General features: G+C 36.1%; 2 protein-coding genes across 4 annotated transcripts; both read left to right on the top strand.

Moving 5' to 3' along the window:
* Window positions 1-1,337: 1,337 nt before the first annotated feature.
* Window positions 1,338-13,268, top strand: vsx1 (visual system homeobox 1 homolog, chx10-like). Of its 3 annotated transcripts, none has more exons than XM_043263587.1 (7): window positions 1,338-1,410; window positions 1,730-1,896; window positions 9,719-11,446; window positions 11,791-11,869; window positions 11,966-12,089; window positions 12,167-12,347; window positions 12,533-13,268. In XM_043263587.1, the coding sequence occupies exons 3-7, from the start codon at window positions 11,062-11,064 to the stop codon at window positions 12,784-12,786; spliced, it is 1,023 nt and encodes a 340-aa protein (XP_043119522.1). In that variant the 5' UTR covers window positions 1,338-1,410; window positions 1,730-1,896; window positions 9,719-11,061; the 3' UTR covers window positions 12,787-13,268. The 3 variants fall into 3 exon arrangements, with proteins under 3 accessions (XP_043119522.1, XP_043119519.1, XP_043119521.1); XM_043263584.1 differs by having other exon boundaries at window positions 12,167-12,359; XM_043263586.1 differs by lacking the exon at window positions 1,338-1,410 and having other exon boundaries at window positions 1,715-1,896; window positions 12,167-12,359.
* A 4,345-nt stretch (window positions 13,269-17,613) lies between these two features.
* Window positions 17,614-20,120, top strand: ube2d1a (ubiquitin-conjugating enzyme E2D 1a). The gene is made up of 7 exons (XM_043262381.1): window positions 17,614-17,716; window positions 18,692-18,755; window positions 18,839-18,870; window positions 18,973-19,050; window positions 19,136-19,241; window positions 19,376-19,469; window positions 19,696-20,120. Exons 1-7 carry the CDS (start codon window positions 17,630-17,632, stop codon window positions 19,739-19,741), a joined length of 507 nt encoding a protein of 168 aa, XP_043118316.1. The 5' UTR covers window positions 17,614-17,629; the 3' UTR covers window positions 19,742-20,120.
* The last annotated feature ends 788 nt before the right edge of the window (window positions 20,121-20,908 follow it).

The following is a 20,908-nucleotide window of genomic DNA, read 5'->3' as shown; positions in this document are numbered from 1 at the left end:
TCAGTTTAATGCGCCCCTTCATTTTAAATGTAACGTCTCAAAGCTTACAGTGTCTGATAAAAAATAACCATACCCGGTGCATGTTCCTGTTTCTCGTGTTTTGAAGCCATTTCTTCCGTGCCTCACGTCATATTAGCAAAATTATAATCACCACAGAATGGCCTTCAAGAAAAAAAAAACCCTCATAAATTGCCTGATCACCGACTCTCTATGCTGGCAGCTGCAGAGGACGCCGGCTGCCTGTCATCGAGCATATGTGCAAAATTAGCCACAGAGTGCCTGTCTTACCCCAGGGAGGGAGACAGACGGGTCGCTAACGCTGCCATATCTGCATGCCCCACTGCATCCTCATGCCAACCCTGCAGACCTCACTACAGACATGCGTCTGCACCAGTGCCACAGCTAGTGCTGCCTCACTGGAAACATGAGGAGGAACCAGAAACTTCCTATAGAATCTTCTTTATATAATATTTTAAGCTGTGGAAAACGTCACGCGATTAATTAAAAAACAGAGTTGCCCGTAGCTTATTCCCCCTACTATTCTAACGCGACTGACAAATTTTACATTACATTTATTTTATTCTGCTTCATGTGAACGCTGGTTGGCGGAACTCTTTATATCTTTTTGGGTTCATAACGTTCACTGTAGTGACATAACACACCATAAATAAATAAACATTAGCAAATTCGGTCAGTGATTGCATTACAAATTACGGATGAAGGACATCTTAACGGTAATAAAATGCTTTCGCATTAAAATTCCCCACAAAAGCACACATTCTTTACAATTAACTCAATTAGTTGCGATTAAATATTTTAATTGGCTGATATATTTGCTATGCATTGAAAAAATATCATCTTAAAACACACACACACACTTTCATATAAAATTTGGTTTTAGTTAAATTTCAGTTATCATTTCCAGCTATTAAGACCCTATACTATATAGTATATTATGTATTATTATATATTTCCAAATTTTGTACCATTTTATTAAATCATAATTTTTTATTGAGTCCATTTGACCTTAATTTTGCTGTAATTTAAGCTTTATTAGTATTTAAAAAATAAATAAATAGTTTGAAGTGTAAAGAATAAGCAGTGCATTTCACATAAAGTTGTGTTTTACCACATACTGGACTTTTGATCTCATATAAGAGGACAGGATAATTCATTTGTCATCTATTGTGAATCAATGTTTGCTTTTTTTTAAAACCGATTTTCTTCTTATTTTCCTTTTCCTCCTTTTTTTTTCAATCTGTTCTTAGCCTCATTTGGCCTAATCCTGCTGCTGCGGAGGGTGGGGTGGCTGTGGCGGGTGAGTGGATGGTGGTTGGTGGTAAAGCAGGGTGAGATGGACTCAGAGGACCATGGGGACAGGCGCTCTCCAGTGCTTATGGTGGATTATGGGTAATGGCACTTAGCTGAGAAAATGAGCTGAACGTATAGGATGCCCCATGCATACGGGTTGTGGTTGGTTTAAATGCGAGAATTCACTTGCAACTCACCTATTTATTTTTTTTTCTGTGTGTTTTTTATAAAATGGTCAGATATTTAATGCCATACCTACTATTCAAATATGATTTATTCATCATTCATCCGTCATCACTCTGTTAATTTCCCTATTATATTTGCTCTTAAAAGGAAACTTTAAGAGCTCTAGAACCAAGGCAATGCTATTATCTTGTCATTCTAGAAGAAAATGTGCTTTTATATCTTTTTTATATAGTCTGTAGGGCTTACAGTATGAGGATGAGGCGGATGGGATGGCCTTGGGGAAAGGGAAGCCTGTGCACTCATGGAGTTCCACTTCTGCATCCCTGTGACAGATTGGAGCCAGATTGGGAGACGTTCTGACAAGGGCTAGGAACTTGCAAGGCTGTCCCACTCCTCAAGGTTAGTTATTGAATGTTAGCACATGACATCTGCCATTCAGCAACAAACGCCACAGGGCTTAGGGCACTTCATCGAGCACCACGTTTCCCTAATTAATGGAGTCAATATGATTTTTTTTAGTATTGCCTAAGATTTCTTGTATCTTGCAACCCTCAGATGGATGATTTTATATAATTATTCAGAAGAAATACTATCTTTTTATATAAATATAAATGCGATCATATATTTTTTGACTGGTCCACATGGAAATTAAATGCTTACATTGTGACCTAACGCACATCAGTTTCTTTCTGCCATTAATGTGGTGGATGTTGAACTATAATCATGGTTGTGAGAAAAGATACTTGGAAATATAAGTTGGTAATCCATGTGCAAGATTGCTCTTTCCTTTCCCCTCCACCCAGATATGAACCATATGCCTCATAACATATGTGATTATTTATAAGATGGACATAAAAAAGAACAATAGTCTCTCCACTTTTAATAATCCCTTCGTCTGATTTAATATCACAACTATTATTCAAATCAAAGGCAGATTTTGTTTTCATTGTTCTTTTATAATACTCTTATGATTTCTCCCTATCACTTTCAGAAAAGTCCTCTGCCAGTTAAAGCTAAACCCCTCCTCTCCTTCCATCGAGGACAGGGGGTGCGTTGGGTCGAATTAAGTTCAGCGTTTCCAAATTTCTAATATTGTGAAAGTGTACACGTGTTATTTCAATCGACAACTGTTTCTACATCTTTAGTGTATCTGTTCATGTGTTAAAGCCGCACCAAAATTCTGCTTGCTTCCAGTTTGTGCCTCTAAAATATGAGGTTACTGTGACCCATGAGAAGCCGACAGAATTATTCAACTAAGGTAATGGGTTTAATTTCCAAGGAACATAAACTATATGTTTAACTTTGCATAAATACACTGTTCAGAGGTTAGAGTTCTGTAAGGTTGCCAATGTTTGTGAACAAAGAAATGCATCTGAATTTATTTGATAAAGAATATAGTAAGACAAAAAATATTGTGAAATTGTATTTTATTGTAATATAATTTTGTTGTAATAATTTATTCATGGTGGCAAGGATGATTTTTCCAAACTTCAGTGTCACTCAGTCTTTTAGAAATCATTCTAATATACTGATCTGATGCTTTAAAAACATATATTATTATGATCACTAGTTGTAGAAATAGTTGTGCTGCTTAATAGTTATAGAAACCAACTATATACCGTATATATATATATATACCGTATATCTTTTTTTTTTTTTTTAATCTTCCTGACCCCAAACATTTGAACAATAGTGCATGAAGATTTGTCATCACTTAGATCAAGAGAAATGAATGTACAGTCAGTGAAAAATAATATTGATTTGAATTTTTATAATATTCCTATGTGACACAAGGGCAAGCACAGATATCATTTGCTTGAGTCTTTTTTTTAGGTAAAGAGTGCATCGGCTCTTTTTCCCCATAGCACAGTGACGGTTGGTTGTCTGGACAGTACAATGTGTCACTGATCACGGTCTCATAATGAGGCCCCATCTTTTAATTGACCTGATTCCTTCTAATTAGCACACTTTAAAGAAGTGGGGAGAAAAAAAAAGAAAGAGAGAGCAAGACAGTAGTGAGGGAGAAAAGGGAAGGAGTGGGAGAAAGAATAGAGAGTGATCACTGTCTAATAGGTTAAGTGAGTCAGACAAGCCTGTGATGGCGTGTGAATAGCGTCTTTGTTAGCTAAGCTAACTGAACAAGACACACAAAGGTCATTAGTGGACTGTCTTACTCAAAACACAAACCCAGCGCTCAACTGGTGGTTATAGGGGCATCCTGCTTCCCACTGTTAACCTTTATCCTGTCTGACCTTCATTCCTCCCCCCTGATATTGTGTTGTGTTTTAAATCATAAAATAAAGTGTCTAGCTAGGTGTATAACTTCCTAATGGCGGTGATGGACAAGATTTAACTTTATAATTTCTAACAACAAACTACTTATACTAGAAAATACTACAAATTGCTGTGTTATATTGCATGTGAGATTTACATTTAGTCTATAGTATCACTATCATTTAGATATTTGGAAAATTAATACTTTTATGAAGCAAGGATGCATTAAATTGATCAAAACTGACAGTAAAGACATTTATAATGTTACAAAAGATTTCCTTTTTAAATAAATGCTATTCGTTTTGGACTTACTATTAGTCAGTTTCCACCAAAAAATATTAAGCAGCACAAAAGTTTCTTAAACACCAAACAAGTATATTTGATTTTTGAAGATGCATGTTGGCTGAGCATAATAATCGAAAAATCTTTCTGACCCCAGACATTTGAACGGGAGTGTAGCCTCAGTGTTGCTGGATCATTTTTAGTACTACCTTGTAGCTAAAAACTTTTCAAACGGTGGTTTAATTGTAATGAAACACTTTTCTATTATGATTAGCTTGTAGCTTGACAAGCTAAAGTAAGTTGCTTCCCAAATAAGGCAGTAAAATATTTTCAAAACATTTGGTTAATATGAATAGTTGCAAAAAGAAACTTTCCATTATTAAAGATGTGCATTAATTATATCAGGGTCACAAAGCTTTGCTGGTCATGTGTGACCCAAGCTGTGCAGTTTTAGCGAAAGTGTTGAAGATGGGACACTTGATGGACCAGAGGATTAAGATCAAGTCCTTGATTAACCAGACGTACAATGTTTTCATATGTTGCAATAAAAAACATAAGTATATATTTGTTATATACAGTATATTGCTAGATTTTATATATGCTAGATATTATGCAAATATAACAACTTTTGATATTTGTCATTTGGACCCAAGCTTCTTTAAAATATCTACAGAAAAATGGCATGCAGGTCTTAAATGGCACGAGGGTATTTAAATGACGATCTTGAACTATCGCTTTAAATTTCAAAACTAGCACCTTGCCAGAATCTAGCTTTGTTTGTATGGCACGTGGCTTATTTGCATAAAAACGCATACATAATCACAAAGGAAGGCTAATCGAGGTTTAACAATATTTATAAAACGCTTCTGACCCTGCGCATCCCCTAGTAATCTTTAATCCTAAACTGTTACGCATAACGGCGAGTGCAGTTACGTTGTTTATGCTTCTGACAGATTTGTAACGTGTCTTGCGTGGCGTGGCCTCACTTCAGATGTGAGATTATCACAAGACCGCAAAGCTCTAAGAAGACCAAAAAAACCCCAGACTTACAGACATCAGAGATCATTAGTGGTCTTGACTAATTTACAAAACTTTAATCCCACGACTGCCCATTGTTTACGACACTGAATTAGGTTAATCTACAAGGAGGGCTATTTGCATAAATGTGCATTTTTGAATAATTAGTGGGCCAGAGGCGGTGAATGGGGATGTGATCGGAGGGGGTGACGCGTGGCCAGACTATTGTTGCCCCCTTATGTAGCATAAACAATGGACCAGCTAAACAATTAAAAACAAACTCAGTTGGGTCTGGTGTTTATAGGGCATTGTTGAAGATGACCCAGGACATAATCACTGTCTGGATACAGAATTATAGCAATTACTGCTATCATTTACAATGTGCCACACAAACACTCAAGATTCAAATTATGAAACAGTTCCTTTCCCATCTGCCAAATTGCCTTGTCTTTAAACAATTAAAGCTTTTGTTGATTCTGCTAGTGTATTTTAATCAATTTCATTTAAAAATCACCTTGGATCGTCAACCCAGTAATACAAATTCTGTCAAAATGTATCCATATGGCTTTTATTCCTTCTGTAGAAAACATTGAAATTGTTTAGAAAATAGTTTTTCTTGGTAACCAAACAGTTTCTGTTGCCGTCGATGTCTATACATATCTATATTTTGTCTATACAGTGTCGATGGCAACCAAGATTTTGGTTATCAATATTCTTCAAAATATCTTTTTTGCTCAACAGAGTTTATTCACCCTTGTGTTGTTCCAAAGCTGTATATATTTCTTTCTTCTATGAAAGACAAAGTCAAAGGTCCTATTGGAAACACTTTAGTTAGGGACAAATTCTCACTATTAATATCAATATGTTATATTACAAGCATATATGCTGTTTATTAGTACTACAAAGCACATATTAACGTTTTATTCTGCATGACCATATTTTGGATCACTAAATCCTACCCTATATCTAAACAGATACCTCACTAATTATTATTAAGCAGCAGATTTACAAAAGTTGTAGTCAACAGTTAGAATTGTTCCCCAAACTTAATTATGACAAAACTATTAATAGAACCCAAATAGTCTGCAACATTTTCTAAAACTAATCACATTGCACTTTACTAACCCACATGGGAGCCCAAAAATCAATTTTAAAGCAGCAGTTTAGCTTAATCTGGAGTGTCTATCCCAAGGGGCAAATTCACATAATATAAGTGATTCATAGCTCTAACTGACTGGCCAATTTCTCTTTGCTTTTGAGTGTAACTGATCAGATGACCTCTGATATCCCTTCTGTGTCTGTGTGTGAATATAAGTGTGTGTGTGCAGAAGGTTTTTAATTAACCCGGCTCTCTAAGTCCCAGGTGGGCTCTTCCGCGCTTTTGTACTTATTCCCTAGAGAGGGAGAAAACCGCGTCCTAACGCCTCACACGCTCTCCGTAGCACACGTCCTCGCACAATGCATCTATTTGAGCATGCGAGTGGGTGTATGTTGCTTTTTTTTTCTCTCAGTGGTTGCTAATAGATTCTAAAGATGTTTGTCAGTAGCAAGAAACACATTCAATACTGATTAACAAGTCATAAGATTTTCAGTACCATATCTGTCATGCATTGATTCAAATTTTAAAAGATAGTATACCTAATCATTTTAATCCTTTTTTATCATTTATTTGCTCTTTTGTTGTATCATAGTGTTTAGTGTCTTTAAATATCTTCTTTTGTGTTCCACAGGAGAAAGTAAGTCATACAGGTTTGAAACAACATAAGATAGTTTTTTTGGGGGTTAACTATCTCTTTAAGTAAACCTTTGCATTTTTGTTTACTGTGGTTAGTTATGTGTGACACTAAATTGAAAGTGTATAACAGAGCATTTTTGAACCTTGCAAGGCTTTGCGGCTCATAAAAATAGATTATTTTCACCCAGAAACATGGAAAACTGGAACGATCCAATGCAAATAAACATCAGGCGCGGACGAGCAATTATTAGAGTGGACGTAAGGATAGCGAAGCAACAAAAGGCAAACCAATTTCAAAAACAGAGAAAATGAATTACTAAATCTCATAGATTTGTGCATCGACAGATAAGCTGCCAGCGGAGCTAAGAATGCAAAAACCTAATCTCAACATAAATTATTTACCACTCGAGGATGAATACTTCTCTGGTGTGATTACAATTCACGGCATTAATGTGGCATACGTTCCAAAAAAACGATCAGCAGCTTACAAAATATTACCCCGTCAAAACGCAAATCGTTGCCCTTAGTAAGTTCGAAATTTTGTGCACAAATGCTGTTAAGCCTGTTCTCCTCTAATACAGCAAAATGATTATCTGGCTGGTCTCCCTTTGCATGTTTGAAAGCAGCCGAATGGACATCTGCATCGGTTTTTCATTATTATTATTATTATATAAAAGATTATATAGGGTTGGGATGAGGGCATTTCATTTTGCTTACAATTAATATACGCTTTATTTTGTCCTGGTTTGGAACAAATAGGATGCTGGGTTACAGCTCGTTTGTTTGCTGTTTCAGGATGAAGCTTATGTGCAACCGACCTTGATGGTGCGGCTTTCTTCTGACTGAATTTCTTAGACTACTAAGTGATCCTCGCGGCGTATTTGCGGGACGTTAAACAAGTTGTCTAGGGGGATCATCCAGTGTTGTTGAAAAGCAACGAGGGCCGGAGCGATGTGGAAGTCGGTGCGCACTGACGATTGGTCAGATTGAATTTAAGTAGCAGTGTGCCGTGTTCTTGATGATTACAAATCAGCTGGGATCTTAATAGACTGGGCGAAACATCTGGAGATCTAAGGGCCCAGATGTTTGCACAACAAACACATAAAACCTCCGACCCTTGAGCACAGACACACACACACACACACAGCTACCCAAGAATCGAGGATTTGGATTCGGATTTGAACATCTGCCCAATGTCGTAAAGTGACAAAAAGCATCCTTGACATTATTAGGTTTTTCAGAAATCTTGTTCCTCTAAAGCCATCCAAAGAACACTTAAGGTACACTTAAAATGCTCACAGATAAGAATTTTACAGCGCAAACATTTGTCCTTGTATATATATCTTTATTCATTTATTTTTTTATTACCTTGCATAACTTCTAAAATCTATTTCCCCCTCATCATATTAAATGCAAAATCTGCCTGAAATCCCATTGCTTAGTAGCCATTCTGCTGGCAGCTAGTTTCTTAGGCGGGTGGGTGATGAGCGCGCGCGCGCGCGCGTGCGGGGCCGCCGCTATTCCCAGTGGCGGGATCCTGCTCAGAATTAGGGCACGTGGCATGTCTATTAGTCAAACAACCTCCATGTGCCGCGCGCCACGGCCAGAGAAAATTAGAGCAAAGAGCGATTTTTTGATGTTACGCTCTTTAAGAGATTAATAATCTTGGCGGTGGAGAATCGGCTGGAAATCTTCTCTGGAAAATAATGAGCGGAGAAACATTTACTGATTAGTTTAATCCAGGATTATCCTATCTGATGACACCATGAAACCCAGCCTTGTAATCTGGCCCTTAAAATAACATAATTTATTTCCTCGCTTCACCGCGAGCGCAGTTTAAGTGTGTTGTTCGCTTCAGTTACTTAGCCCCGCGATTTCTACGGAAGGATTTGGTTTATTTGCCTGTTTCCGTTAAATTGTGTTAGATCGGGACAGCCTAAAAACCAAAGCGGGATCAGAAATCAACGGTCGAGTTTTTTTTTTTTTGTTTGTTTGTTTGTTTATTCTGAAAGGTGCGTTACGGAAATGATTCCAGAATTATTTAACAGCGTTGATTTAGTTATTTATTTCTTTGGTTTATGTTTAGACAGTTTTCAAGGCAATTGATCGAGTAGAAACTACAACCTGTTGGTCAGTATAGGCATATAGTAGGCTATTAAGGAATGTAATTTACAGGCTAAATAAATAGGTTGCACAAATAAAAAAAAAAAATCAAATAATGACATGCGTTTAAAAGGATAAAACAGATTCGGAAAACAATGCAGTGTTTGCGTGCAACGCGATCTTTGTACATTTCATAATGCAATTCCGTGAAAAATAATATCTGCAAATAAATTAAGAAATAAAAAGAACATTTTGAAAATGTGTTGATTTAAAAAAGAATACAATTAAATAAAATTCGTTCATATGCTTTTCTAATTTGCTATTTTCTTGTGAAACGTTACGCAATAAAATCAAGACGTTTTTACTGTTGCTGCAATAATAACATAGTAATTATATTATTATTGTTATTATAAGACCTATTATTATTATTTTTATTATTATTATTATTATCATTATTCACCCATTATTATTGAGATGAAGATGAAGAAAATAAATGCAATGGCCAAATATATTATTCTTCAGCGTGATCACTGATGATCTCTCTCCCTCCTTGTATGATCACATTTAGTTTTAGTTAACGTTATTTTACATTAGGCTACAGTTATGAGGATTATGTAGAGCAGCTCTCTTAACTGCCAGTTAGAAAGCTGGAGGTCGTCCTGGTGGAAACGGGCCCTAAAAGCAGATTTTAGAGTCGAGCTCTTTATATGACAGATTAATGTTGTAAACGAATTTAATGGACTTCATTTAATTATCTCGTCTAAGACGATTTATCTAATTGCTTCTTTTTTTTTTTTTTTTCAAAAACAGACTGGCTGAGATGTTGCCCGCTTTTCCCCTTGTTTTGAAACACCTGGCCTCTGCTGCACCACGTCGACCTGACAGCATTACCGTAACTTTGACCTCATTTTACAAAATCTTTTATGCTTAAAGAGTTTCATTTTCTCTCGGTGCAGAAATGAAGCAGATTCTCTGTGATCAAGTCAAGACAGCTAAGTTTTTAATTCTAGATAGGATATTTATTGGAAGGTGGAAATGGGCTACTAGATCTATCTAAGGAGACTCTCCATCACTGCTTTGCTGGAGTGAAACTATGCAAACAGTAAAAACATAACTGCATATTATTCGTTATCAAACGTTGTTTTATTTTCTAGTCTTGTATAAATAAATGCAAGGTGGAACACGTTAAAACTGACGTGAAAAAACGTGAATTCGTCACTGAGCTAAACGTTAAAGATACGTTATAGTTTGTATTAATTATAAGATAGATAAAATAGTTAATTTATAAAAATGTGTCAACAGTAAATATAGCGATCAAAACACTAGTAGCCTACTACTACTGCTAATAATAATAATAATAATAATTATTATTATTATTATTATTATTATTATTATTATTCACCAACCTAAACTCATTTGCTTTAATGTTGCCATTGTTGTTTTACATGACGAAAATAATTGGTTTGTAATCTTTTTAATGAATTATACGTAAATAATTTAATCACATAACATATACAGTTTTTTCCCCCTTTTAATTTACATTTCAACTAGTCCAATTCAAGCTTGGCGATAAGATTTAGGGATATTTTATTATTAAAATTAACAGTTTTGCTTGCGAAATTGCGTTTTGATTTATTCCTTCATTGCATAGAATGCATTTTCCGCCTCAGTAGCAAGTAAAAATTGAGGCATTATTTAAATTCAGATTACAGCCATCGAATAATAAACATCACGTAACGTAGACTAGATCATAGCTACTAAAAGTTTAAATATCGATCTCGTTCTGGTTTATCATCACTAATTAATTTATATTCTTATATCACCTATTAAACATTTTCAATAACCCACAACTCGTCGCGTTACATATATGAGTGAAATCTTCCATCTACAGGGAAAAAAAAAACTACTTAGGACCAATTCAGATAGGGGAGGAAAATCCTTATCGGATTAAAGGGAAAATTGGTGGCAATTAATCCTTTGTGATTGAAAAAGGGAAACGCCTCTTCGTGGTTGACATATCCGAAGTTGAATCTGATTGGACAGTGCGATGATCTGTCGGATTGGACAGAAGGATAAATGGTCCCGCCAGAGCGCGCAACTGTCCCACCAGCCCGACCTCCTCAGAGAGAAAGTGAATTAAACAAACTGCCACCATGACGGGAAGAGAAGAGGCTATAGACGAAAAGCCTAAGGTTAAACTGTATCCCTCGTTCGGAATCGACAAATCACGTCTTAATGGATCTGGATTTAGGTCCAAAGGGTTCGCGATCACAGACCTGCTGGGTCTGGAGTCGGATCTCCAGCCGCATCAGTCCGGTTCAGGCGCAGGGGCCAACGGAGAGGGGCAGAGCGCGGCGCTCGGAGGGTTTGCTTTCCCGGGTGGCTCTTTGCCGCTCGGCTTGGGTTTTCTCTGCAGTTTGGCGGCTCAACAACCCCCCGGGGCCCCGTGTTTTCTTCCGAGCCACATCCCGCTCCTGCAGTCACGGACAGAGAGCCACTTCATGCAGAATCTAGAACAGCAACGGGACGCCTATTCCGGTACGAATGACTTCATTTGATCACTGAATTGAACCAAAGAGCTGTTCACTGAAGTCGGTGCTGAAACTGAGCCTGAAATCGACTGAAATCTATTTGCAATGGAAACTTTTTAATCAACGGATAATTTAGGGATTTTATTTACTGATTTGATGGAATCAGAAATAACCTTACAATAGGCTACTGTTATAAATGGCATTAAAAATATTGATAGTCGCTTGTTATCATTTTGTATTTTTAGCATATATATATATATATTTATTCATTTGCATTTTTGCACTTTTGAATGCTAAGTCAGTCTGTGAAGAAATTGTATTTTTATTAACACTTTGTTTTTGTGATCGCAGACGACGATTGTCTTTCCGGGGACCGCAATGATGGGAAAAACTCAGGGAACTCACAAAAGAGAAAGAAGCGAAGGCACAGGTATGTACTGAAACCAAACGGTACATTTAAAGGTTCGACCTGTAAGCATTTAGCGATTCGTTTTTATCAACTGTGCGTCTCGTTTCGATTTTTCAGGACAGTTTTCACCTCGCATCAGCTCGAGGAGCTGGAGAAAGCCTTCCATGAAGCACACTATCCAGATGTTTACGCAAGAGAAATGCTGGCCATGAAGACGGAGCTACCTGAGGACAGAATACAGGTTGGTGGATTTTCACAGTTTTTCCTCTTCTTTCTCTTTCTTTCCAGTAGCTAATGGCTCGGTTTGGTTTTGCCCAGGTATGGTTTCAGAACCGCCGTGCTAAGTGGAGAAAAAGGGAAAAGTGCTGGGGCCGCAGCAGCGTCATGGCCGAATATGGGCTCTACGGTGCCATGGTCCGTCACTCCATTCCACTTCCAGAATCCATCATCAACTCGGCCAAGAATGGCATGATGGGCTCCTGTGCTCCCTGGCTTCTAGGTGAGCCAGCAGGTGGTTTTTCTATTTAGTACTCAAAGACTCAAATATGTATTTGATCACTTGAATACATAGCTGAGGTGTCTTGTGAATGTCTGTCTGGTGTTGCCCATATTTTGCGGTTTTGCTATAAATATTCGGCAGCTTCAGATCAGTTTGTGATCGCCTCTGCCTTTTTGTTCTTTCAGGAATGCATAAAAAGTCTCTGGAAATTGCCAAAAAACCTCCCGGCACACCCGAATCAACGCACTCTGATTCGTATTCGGAGGAGCACAAGGTGAAAGACAGCGACACGACGTGGTCGAGTGGAGGCAACGGGGCAGATGATTCAGAAGACATGGCAATAGATTTGTCCAGCACTTCAAAACAAGAGAGCAAAAGCACTTTGAAAAGATCACCACCTCGCACAGAAGACAGCAGTGATTCTGAGACCGAGAGTTAAATATGCAATTGAATATGGACAATTTTTAAGACCACATACAGTATAAAGGACTATCGGTTTATACAGTACCTCACCTTTCGACGATGGTTTCGTTTGTCAGCTTTCCCGTGGATTTTTTTGTAGTTGTTTGTCAAATATTTGAATGCTATTCTGAATTATTTATCTTTCACGTGTGAAAATGATTCATGTAAAAAAAAAAAAAAGTGTTAAATAATGTTTTATGTTACGTTCATGGGAATTATCCATAAATCTGATCTACAATAAGTTACCCTATTTTTCTTTCATATCACATTTTCTGTCAAAAAATCTGCAGGGTGACTTGTTCACCGCTATTGTGAATGTTATAATGCTTCCCTACTGTGATACGGTATGCATCTGGGGGTCAGAAAGTCTCCAGAAAGGATTCTAAAGCACTTTACCTGCTGTCACGATGAATGTTTCGCATCGATCAATGTCATCAGCAGAGCAATATCAAACCAGCAAAAACAAAACCACATCATGAAAAAAAATAAAACACATTTTATGCTTTTGATTCCTGCCTACTGTTTCTTTGTTTCAGCAAGACTTGACTTGTCACACAGAAGGACGTTTAGGCTGCTGGTTATTTTCATCACTGGTCCCAGTCTTCTTGCTGTCAAAGACATGAGAACAGTATACAGATGTCTTCCAGTATAGATGCTGTTGACCCGTTAGATGGTCTGTTAACACTTCCACCATCTGGAAAAAAAAAGTGTATTTAAGCCAAACAACAACAAGGTTAAGCAGTTTGTTTCAAGACTTCTCAACGGTCCAGTCATCTTTAATTCTTGTCAGCCTGCTTTTAAGGTCCATGTCCAGATATTCGTACTTTAACAGGCTCAACAAAGGCTCTGCAGATACGCACCATTGCAAGAACATCAGATCTACAAAAGTCTACATTTTTTTAAATTAGTACTAGGCAGCTATTGTTTAGATCGCCATGTTTAAAGTCACATGGTGGAAGGAAACCGCCAAACAAAGCTTTTCCTTATTTTGCCATTTTGTTTATCATTATACATTATAAAAATCACTTCATTATCCAATTGTTTACCGCAAAGGCTTAGCTCTCATATTTAGCAGAATCAGCATAATTCATGTTCTATCATTTTTCCATAAATGTATTTGTTTTAAACGTGAACCGTTCACAATCCAGCAAATCTGGAATAATATACATAAACAGAAACAGCAGCATGCAAACTCAAAATGTGTCATTATTATCGCTACACGGATTGGCATTATTATTAAATGAATTAACATGGATCGACGCTTAAAAAATATCCACCTTACTTTGCAACGCTAAAATGTTTTTTTTTTTTTTTCTATGAATGTGCGAGACTTCAACATAGTTGCGTAAATAACCGGAAGAAAAAGTGAAAAAAATAAATATAAAAACAAAACAATAACTAAACGCTCTACAATACAAACCAGTGTGTTTATGATTATTATGATCAATGTAAATAACATGATAACAAGCTAGCAATATCACACGGATTGTATTTGTATATATATATTTTAAAAAGTATCTATATTTGAGTACAGTTGAAATAATTGAATTCCAAATGACCGCATCTTCTATAAATAAGGAGAATAGGTTTATTTAAAATGTACTGTAATTTGGTAATGGGTATGCTATATAAACAATGTGACAGTAAATATTGTTTTATGAAGGTAATCTCAGTAATACATTAGAAAAAGCAATTGTTTTGTTAAAGGGGTTAAAGAGAATAATAGAAAAACAGATTAACGGAGAAGAGGGGCATGAAAACAGAGATTAAAAACACTTCAGACTGAGACAAGCTCAGGACTATAGGAATTAAATTATTAAAATATTATCAATCACAGCTGATCCCAATAATCTTTCGTGCCAACTGCCCTTAACAAAATAACAATTATAGATGATGGGTCCTTTTTAAACCGTCGTGCTCGCGGTTAGACAGGATCCTCTTGCGTTGAAAATGGGCCTTAATGAAAAATAAAATTAAATAACCCGATTTTAGGGCACACCAAAGACGAGTTACGTAAACATCTGTAATCACAGGATGTGACTTATGTCAGGGTGTGTTTGTTTCCTAACACTAGCCGCCATTACTTTCTGAACAATTTTGTAAGTGCTTGTGATACGCCGCTTAATGTCGAAATCGACCAATCAGAGTCAAGCGTTCCCTAAAGACTCATAATACACGAATAACATCCACCTTTTAGCATTCAAAGAGATATACTGGAAACAAAAGAATAGTAAAACTCTAATTTCAACATCTGTTCTGGCTACAGACTTAACTCCACACGACAGATTTTCTAATGCTTAGCCTAGCAGCAGTTGTTAAAATTAGCCGTGTTTGTTGTACTTTCCGTGTGTGCGTGAGAGGGAGAGAGGGATTGGCAGAGGCCGGAGCCGTGATGTTTATGATAATGATGAAGAGAAAATATTATGTCCACTGCTAATTTGTAAGTAGCTTAGCGGCGCAGAGAGCTCCAAACATGCGGATGTGCATTTGGCGCGCAGTAATCGTTTTGGCAAGCCCCGCGGAATCACTAAACAAAGCTGATTTGGTTCAGCGTTTTTCCTGATGAAGTTGACATGGTGAGGCGAGACCGGTTGGCATTTTTAATGCACGAGTAAAGCGCAGGCTCCAGTCGTGTTGTAATTGTCGTGGTTTGGCTGATAAACTAATGTCAGGATCATCTGTGCGTCCTCACCTCAGCTGGTAAAGCTACATGATAATATTGTTTTGTGTTTACGAACAGTGGATATGTATAACTTAATGTACGTTTGTCAATGCGATAACAGGTGAACGTGTTTATGCTTCCATCTAGTGGCCGGACGAAAGAAGTCTGTGCAAGATGCAATAAATCATCGCTAAACCGTTTGATTCATAATCTGACATTGTGTGTAGGCCTGTAATATACAATGTATTAAATACAATAAAAATCTATTATATTATCTAAAAATATAATCATATATATATATATATATATATATATATATATATATATATATATATATATATATATATATATATATATATATATATATATATATACTGTGATCACAAACAATATAAATCATGTTAAATAATATTTGTACATATGTAATGAAAAATTAAATTTGCTACTGAACCTATAGCATAACATAACATTATCTTATTATGAATAATTTAGCACCTGACCTTTGCCTATAGATGTGTGTATAAACGTTATATTATAATAATATACAATAAAAAAATATGGGACAATTAGCTTGTGTGAATTACATGTATCACATCTCTGAACAGGCATGATAGGAAAGATACGGACACAAAATCACAAACAAGCTGATTATTTTCATCAAGTAAACATGTAACTCAGACACCGCAGTGAAGTGGGGTCCGCTGCAGATGATGCAGGCAGTAATTCTGTGTAATATGTTGTTTATTGGGATTAGCTCTAATTTGCGATTAGCACACAGAACATCTGCATTCTGCATCAAAAATGAATTACAGTAATCCCTGGCCACCCATAAACAGTCCCCTTCCCTTCCGGCTTAGTACATTTGGGGCTATATTCACGTTCATTCAGGTGCTTTAGTCACATCGCTGAGTCTGTTATGTTTGTCTTTAACTCTTTGATTTAGGCATATCCCACTTGAACACATAACACACCTCAGTACTGTACAATCCTTAAATAACTAATCAAACCTTTCATCTGTTAATAGCACATACACATTCACAATTCTGTCTATTGTCATTTTACTTTTCTTTATATTTTCTTTTTCGGTTTCTTTATTCTTTTATTTTATTCTTTTATTTATTACCTTAAATTATATGTATGTCTGCTGCATGTTTTCTGTACTGCAAGACTAATTTCTTGTGTGTGTAAACTTTTGTAAAAAACTTTTGGAACAAAAATGCGTGACAGCAAAAATGTATAAAAACAACAACATACAAATAACATGCTAAAAATGTATCTTAATTCTCAAAGTTACAAATATACACACCTAGTGAAGGACTCTATAGGTGCCAGTTATTCAGTTTCCAGTGACCTTATTCCTTCAAGATCAAGGCATGTCCACCTGAATTTCTTAAAGTGCCCCTATTATGGGTAATGAAAGGTTCATATTTTGTTTTTGGGAACCCCCATCAATAGGTTGACATGCATACAAGGTTCAAAAATACTTTTATTGTCTTATAATATGCATTTATTTATTTATTTTTTTACCTTATTTGCTTAGAGACTCCCAAACGACCCCTTCAATGATTTATTTTTCCAAACCTCCTCTTTGCATGACGCTAACCTGCGGTGATTGGTCGATTTCCATTTCATAATAAAAGCAGTGTACATCGTTACCGGGGAAGCAGCTAGTTTTACCGCTCTACAAGTGGCACCTAGTGGCGAAAAATTAATCTGCACTTTCATTCAGACCAACGAAAGACCAGTGGGTGGGCGGGCCATATGCTAAAATTTCATGTTGACGTCACATTAGTCAGAGTCGAGTCTTTCTTTTGTGAAACAATAACTTTATACATGGATGCAGGATCCAAAAATTAAAAAACCTTGAAGAAGTGTATGAGTCTCTTTCCTTTTAAGAGTGTATTTTTTGTGTGTGGATTTATTTTATGTCATTTATGTATGACTGGAGATGAAATTATGAGAAAACTGTATATTTTCACTCCCATATTATTAATCATCACTTTAGTTTGTAAAAGTTGTTCAATAAAAGTGAAGTATATATATATATTTGCATCATGAACCTCACAGAACGAACTCTCCCACACATTGCTTTATTTTGCTATTTAGCGCAGGTCCATGACGTGTTTCAAAGACTTTTATTTTGAAATAAACTAGCCTCATGTCCGCCCTTACATTGTTGTTCCCTTCACATCCTCAGGCGGAGAAAAGAAGCGGAGATCTGATGGCTTTGAAAAGGATCCAGAAGGTAATATATTTTTTATTTCTAAACAGAATAAATGTCTTGAAAGTAGGATAGCATTATGGCGATCCAAGAGATCTGTAAATAGCCGATACAGTGATCCATCTCTCGGTCCACATTACTATATAAAGTCGGCAGATTAGAAGAATTTATTTTTCGGCCAGATGAAAAGGGCTTGATGTCGAGAACAAAGCAGACTGAAGTCTTATAGGACATCAAAAATAGTACATTATAATTGAAATAGGTATGCCATTGTATTGATTTACATTGTCGACGACTGTTTTAGCAGCTGTATTTAAAAAGGTTGTGGTTGTTTAAACAGTAACGTTAGGTTCTTCATAAAAGAATTGACAATATATACAGTGTATAGTATGTGAATGTCACAAGAATATTGATTAATTAATATTTAATGTGTGTGTATGTATTGTATGTATGTAGCATATATATATATATATATATATATATATATATATATATATATATATATATATATATATATATACACACACACATATATATGTGTATGTATATATATATATATATATATATATATATATATATATATATATATATATATATATATATAAATATATGTGTGTTTGTGATTATTAGGTTTAAATGTAAAAAATTTGTTCATTAGTCTACAATGAAATGTAGATATGAGATAAACCGTGTTGCTTAAATGAAATAAGTATTTAAATAAATGATAAATAAATACTTAAAAGCAGCAACTAATAAAGATGACAAAAGCATCATGTAACAATGTTTACTACAAGTAAACATATAACTAGTATAACTGGCACATTTTAAAATGAATAAACAATAAGCTATTTATAAATAAAAACACATTCTTTATGACAAAAACCTTGCATTTATAAGTCACGGTTATATTCAAAACATGATATTGTGGGAGATGTCAGCGACATGCAATTCTGTTTTTGAAGTAAAGAAATTTAAAGTGCATTTGTACTGTATTTGTAGGAGCTACAGGACTTGCAACGGGATCCACCCTCGCAGTGCTCAGCTGGACCACTCGGAGAAGACTGTAAGTGTTACCTGTGTACTTAATACTGGTCTTTCATATTTTGACGGGACAGTTTACTCAGTATATTATATTTGCACTTTCAGTGTTTCACTGGCAGGCGACAATAATGGGCCCAGTAAGTAACGTTCCATGTAATAATTCCACGTAAAGTTTCTAAAGTTATTGGCTTAGAACAGGCTCCTGTCATACAGAAAAACTCTCTTTTAATCTTCCCTAGAGTGATAGTCCCTATCAGGAAGGGGTTTTCTTCCTCACAATTCATTTCCCGACCGATTATCCCTTTAAACCACCAAAGGTGAGCGGAGAATTACACGTGTCCTTACCTTTTCCCAAATGATTGTTGTTATTGTTATAAGTTCTTAACACTGTGTTGCTGACAGGTTGCCTTCACAACAAAAATCTACCACCCAAATATCAACAGTAATGGAAGCATCTGTTTGGACATTCTGCGCTCCCAGTGGTCACCCGCCCTTACGGTATCCAAAGGTTAGAGAACACAAATATGGCCTTTTCATCATAAACACGAGCTTAACATTATGGCACATGAAGTGACTTTATTTAATTCAATATGTTACTTAAAAAAAACACTAAAATGATTACGCTATTTCTATTTTTTTCAGTTTTATTATCCATATGCTCCCTCCTTTGTGACCCGAATCCAGATGATCCTTTAGTTCCAGATATTGCACACATCTACAAATCGGACAAAGATAAGTAAGTGACCTTACGTAAATGTCTCTCCTTCGCTCTTTTATTTGTAAAACGGCTATATCTGTACGAATCTTCTTCTTTGGTCTGGTATAATCAAAGCTGCATTTCTATATGCATTCTACATTTTCTCCTTTTGTTACTATCAAGCGATATGCACCAAACTCTGACTCCGAATGCTTCACGAAGAGTGCTGTTCGTTTGAATGCAAGTGTCTGTTCTTGTGTTTTAGGTATAACAGACTGGCAAGGGAATGGACTCAAAAGTATGCAATGTAACTGGATGGCAAAAATTTTAAATGGTTGCACATGGACACTATTACTGCACACGACTCTGCAACGCACCTGTACAGAGACGAGACGTTTACCAACAGATGAACCTCCCCTAACACAAACGCACACACACACACACACACGTGCACGCACACACACGAATACACGCACAACTTTACAGGAAGAAAAAGTTGTTCAGGAGACTGAGCAACTTGTTCCTGTTCATCCTGGAACAACCTTTTAGTTAACACATAACAAACAATATTGTTTTATTTTCCAATGGATTAGTTACATTTTAGTAATTTTATTGTATAGAAATAAATACAATACTGGATCATTTTTATTGTTTTTGCATTAAAAGGTGTTATTATAAAATACGTGTCTCAGTGCAGCTGTTTTATGATATTGTTTGAGAATGATGGTTTCCATGTCTGTGTGATTTTTAGCGTCGGTTCACGTTAGGGATGAAACGTTACGCATCGTGCTCACGGTTATTTCTGCGTCGTGGTTTTATGCCACTAGATGGCGATATTCATCCGTTTTATCTCTCACCTACCTCAGAAGATTTTTTTAGTTCTCTGTGTTAGTGCTAGTACTCAACGGTGGACTTTGACAAGACTGTCTGCTCAGTATATTTGCAATTTAAGTGTTCCAGTGGCAGGCGAAAAATAACAGGCAAAGTAAGTACACGTTAATAATTCCAGGCTGATGTTTATTTTATTTGAATAGTTATCGGCTCAGTAAGACAGGAATTCGCTTCATACACGAATTCTCTCTTTCCATCTAACTTCAGCAACGTCTGTAAAATTAAACATTTAGCTTAATGCCCATCGTTTTTACATTTACATTGGTTGACGACTAAAAATGACATTTACCAAAAGGTTGACGACGACAAAATGTCAAGTATGAATGTCCACGTGAAATAAACAGCTTACCTTACAGAAAGGATAGTGAAAATACAAAAAAAAAATTAAATAGTATTTTTTAGAGTTTGCTTCTTTTAATCAGAATAAAATTTGATTTTATGAAAAGATTTTTTGTGCTCTTTCTTATAAGGGTTTTATGTCACATGACAACAAAGTGTGGCATCTGTAAATGTTTATTGAAATGTTTATTTTGTTTAAGGAAATGATAGTATTAAAACATTACTCCAAGCAACACCAATATTTCTAT

This window comes from Puntigrus tetrazona, chromosome 17, assembly GCF_018831695.1.
Source record: "Puntigrus tetrazona isolate hp1 chromosome 17, ASM1883169v1, whole genome shotgun sequence".
NCBI lineage: Eukaryota > Metazoa > Chordata > Actinopteri > Cypriniformes > Cyprinidae > Puntigrus > Puntigrus tetrazona.
This window is presented reverse-complemented; position numbering and strand designations above follow the sequence as displayed.

Excerpts from the sequence above, each read along its gene's own strand:
- ube2d1a (XM_043262381.1), top strand. The coding sequence starts at position 17,630 with ATGTCCGCCCTTACATTGTTGTTCCCTTCACATCCTCAGGCGGAGAAA. Across the intron at positions 18,871-18,972 it reads AGGCGACAATAATGGGCCCA|AGTGATAGTCCCTATCAGGA; the intron begins GTAAGTAACGTT and ends AATCTTCCCTAG. Across the intron at positions 19,242-19,375 it reads CGCCCTTACGGTATCCAAAG|TTTTATTATCCATATGCTCC; the intron begins GTTAGAGAACAC and ends TATTTTTTTCAG.
- vsx1 (XM_043263584.1), top strand. The coding sequence starts at position 11,062 with ATGACGGGAAGAGAAGAGGCTATAGACGAAAAGCCTAAGGTTAAACTG. Across the intron at positions 11,870-11,965 it reads AGAAAGAAGCGAAGGCACAG|GACAGTTTTCACCTCGCATC; the intron begins GTATGTACTGAA and ends TCGATTTTTCAG. Across the intron at positions 12,090-12,166 it reads TACCTGAGGACAGAATACAG|GTATGGTTTCAGAACCGCCG; the intron begins GTTGGTGGATTT and ends GGTTTTGCCCAG.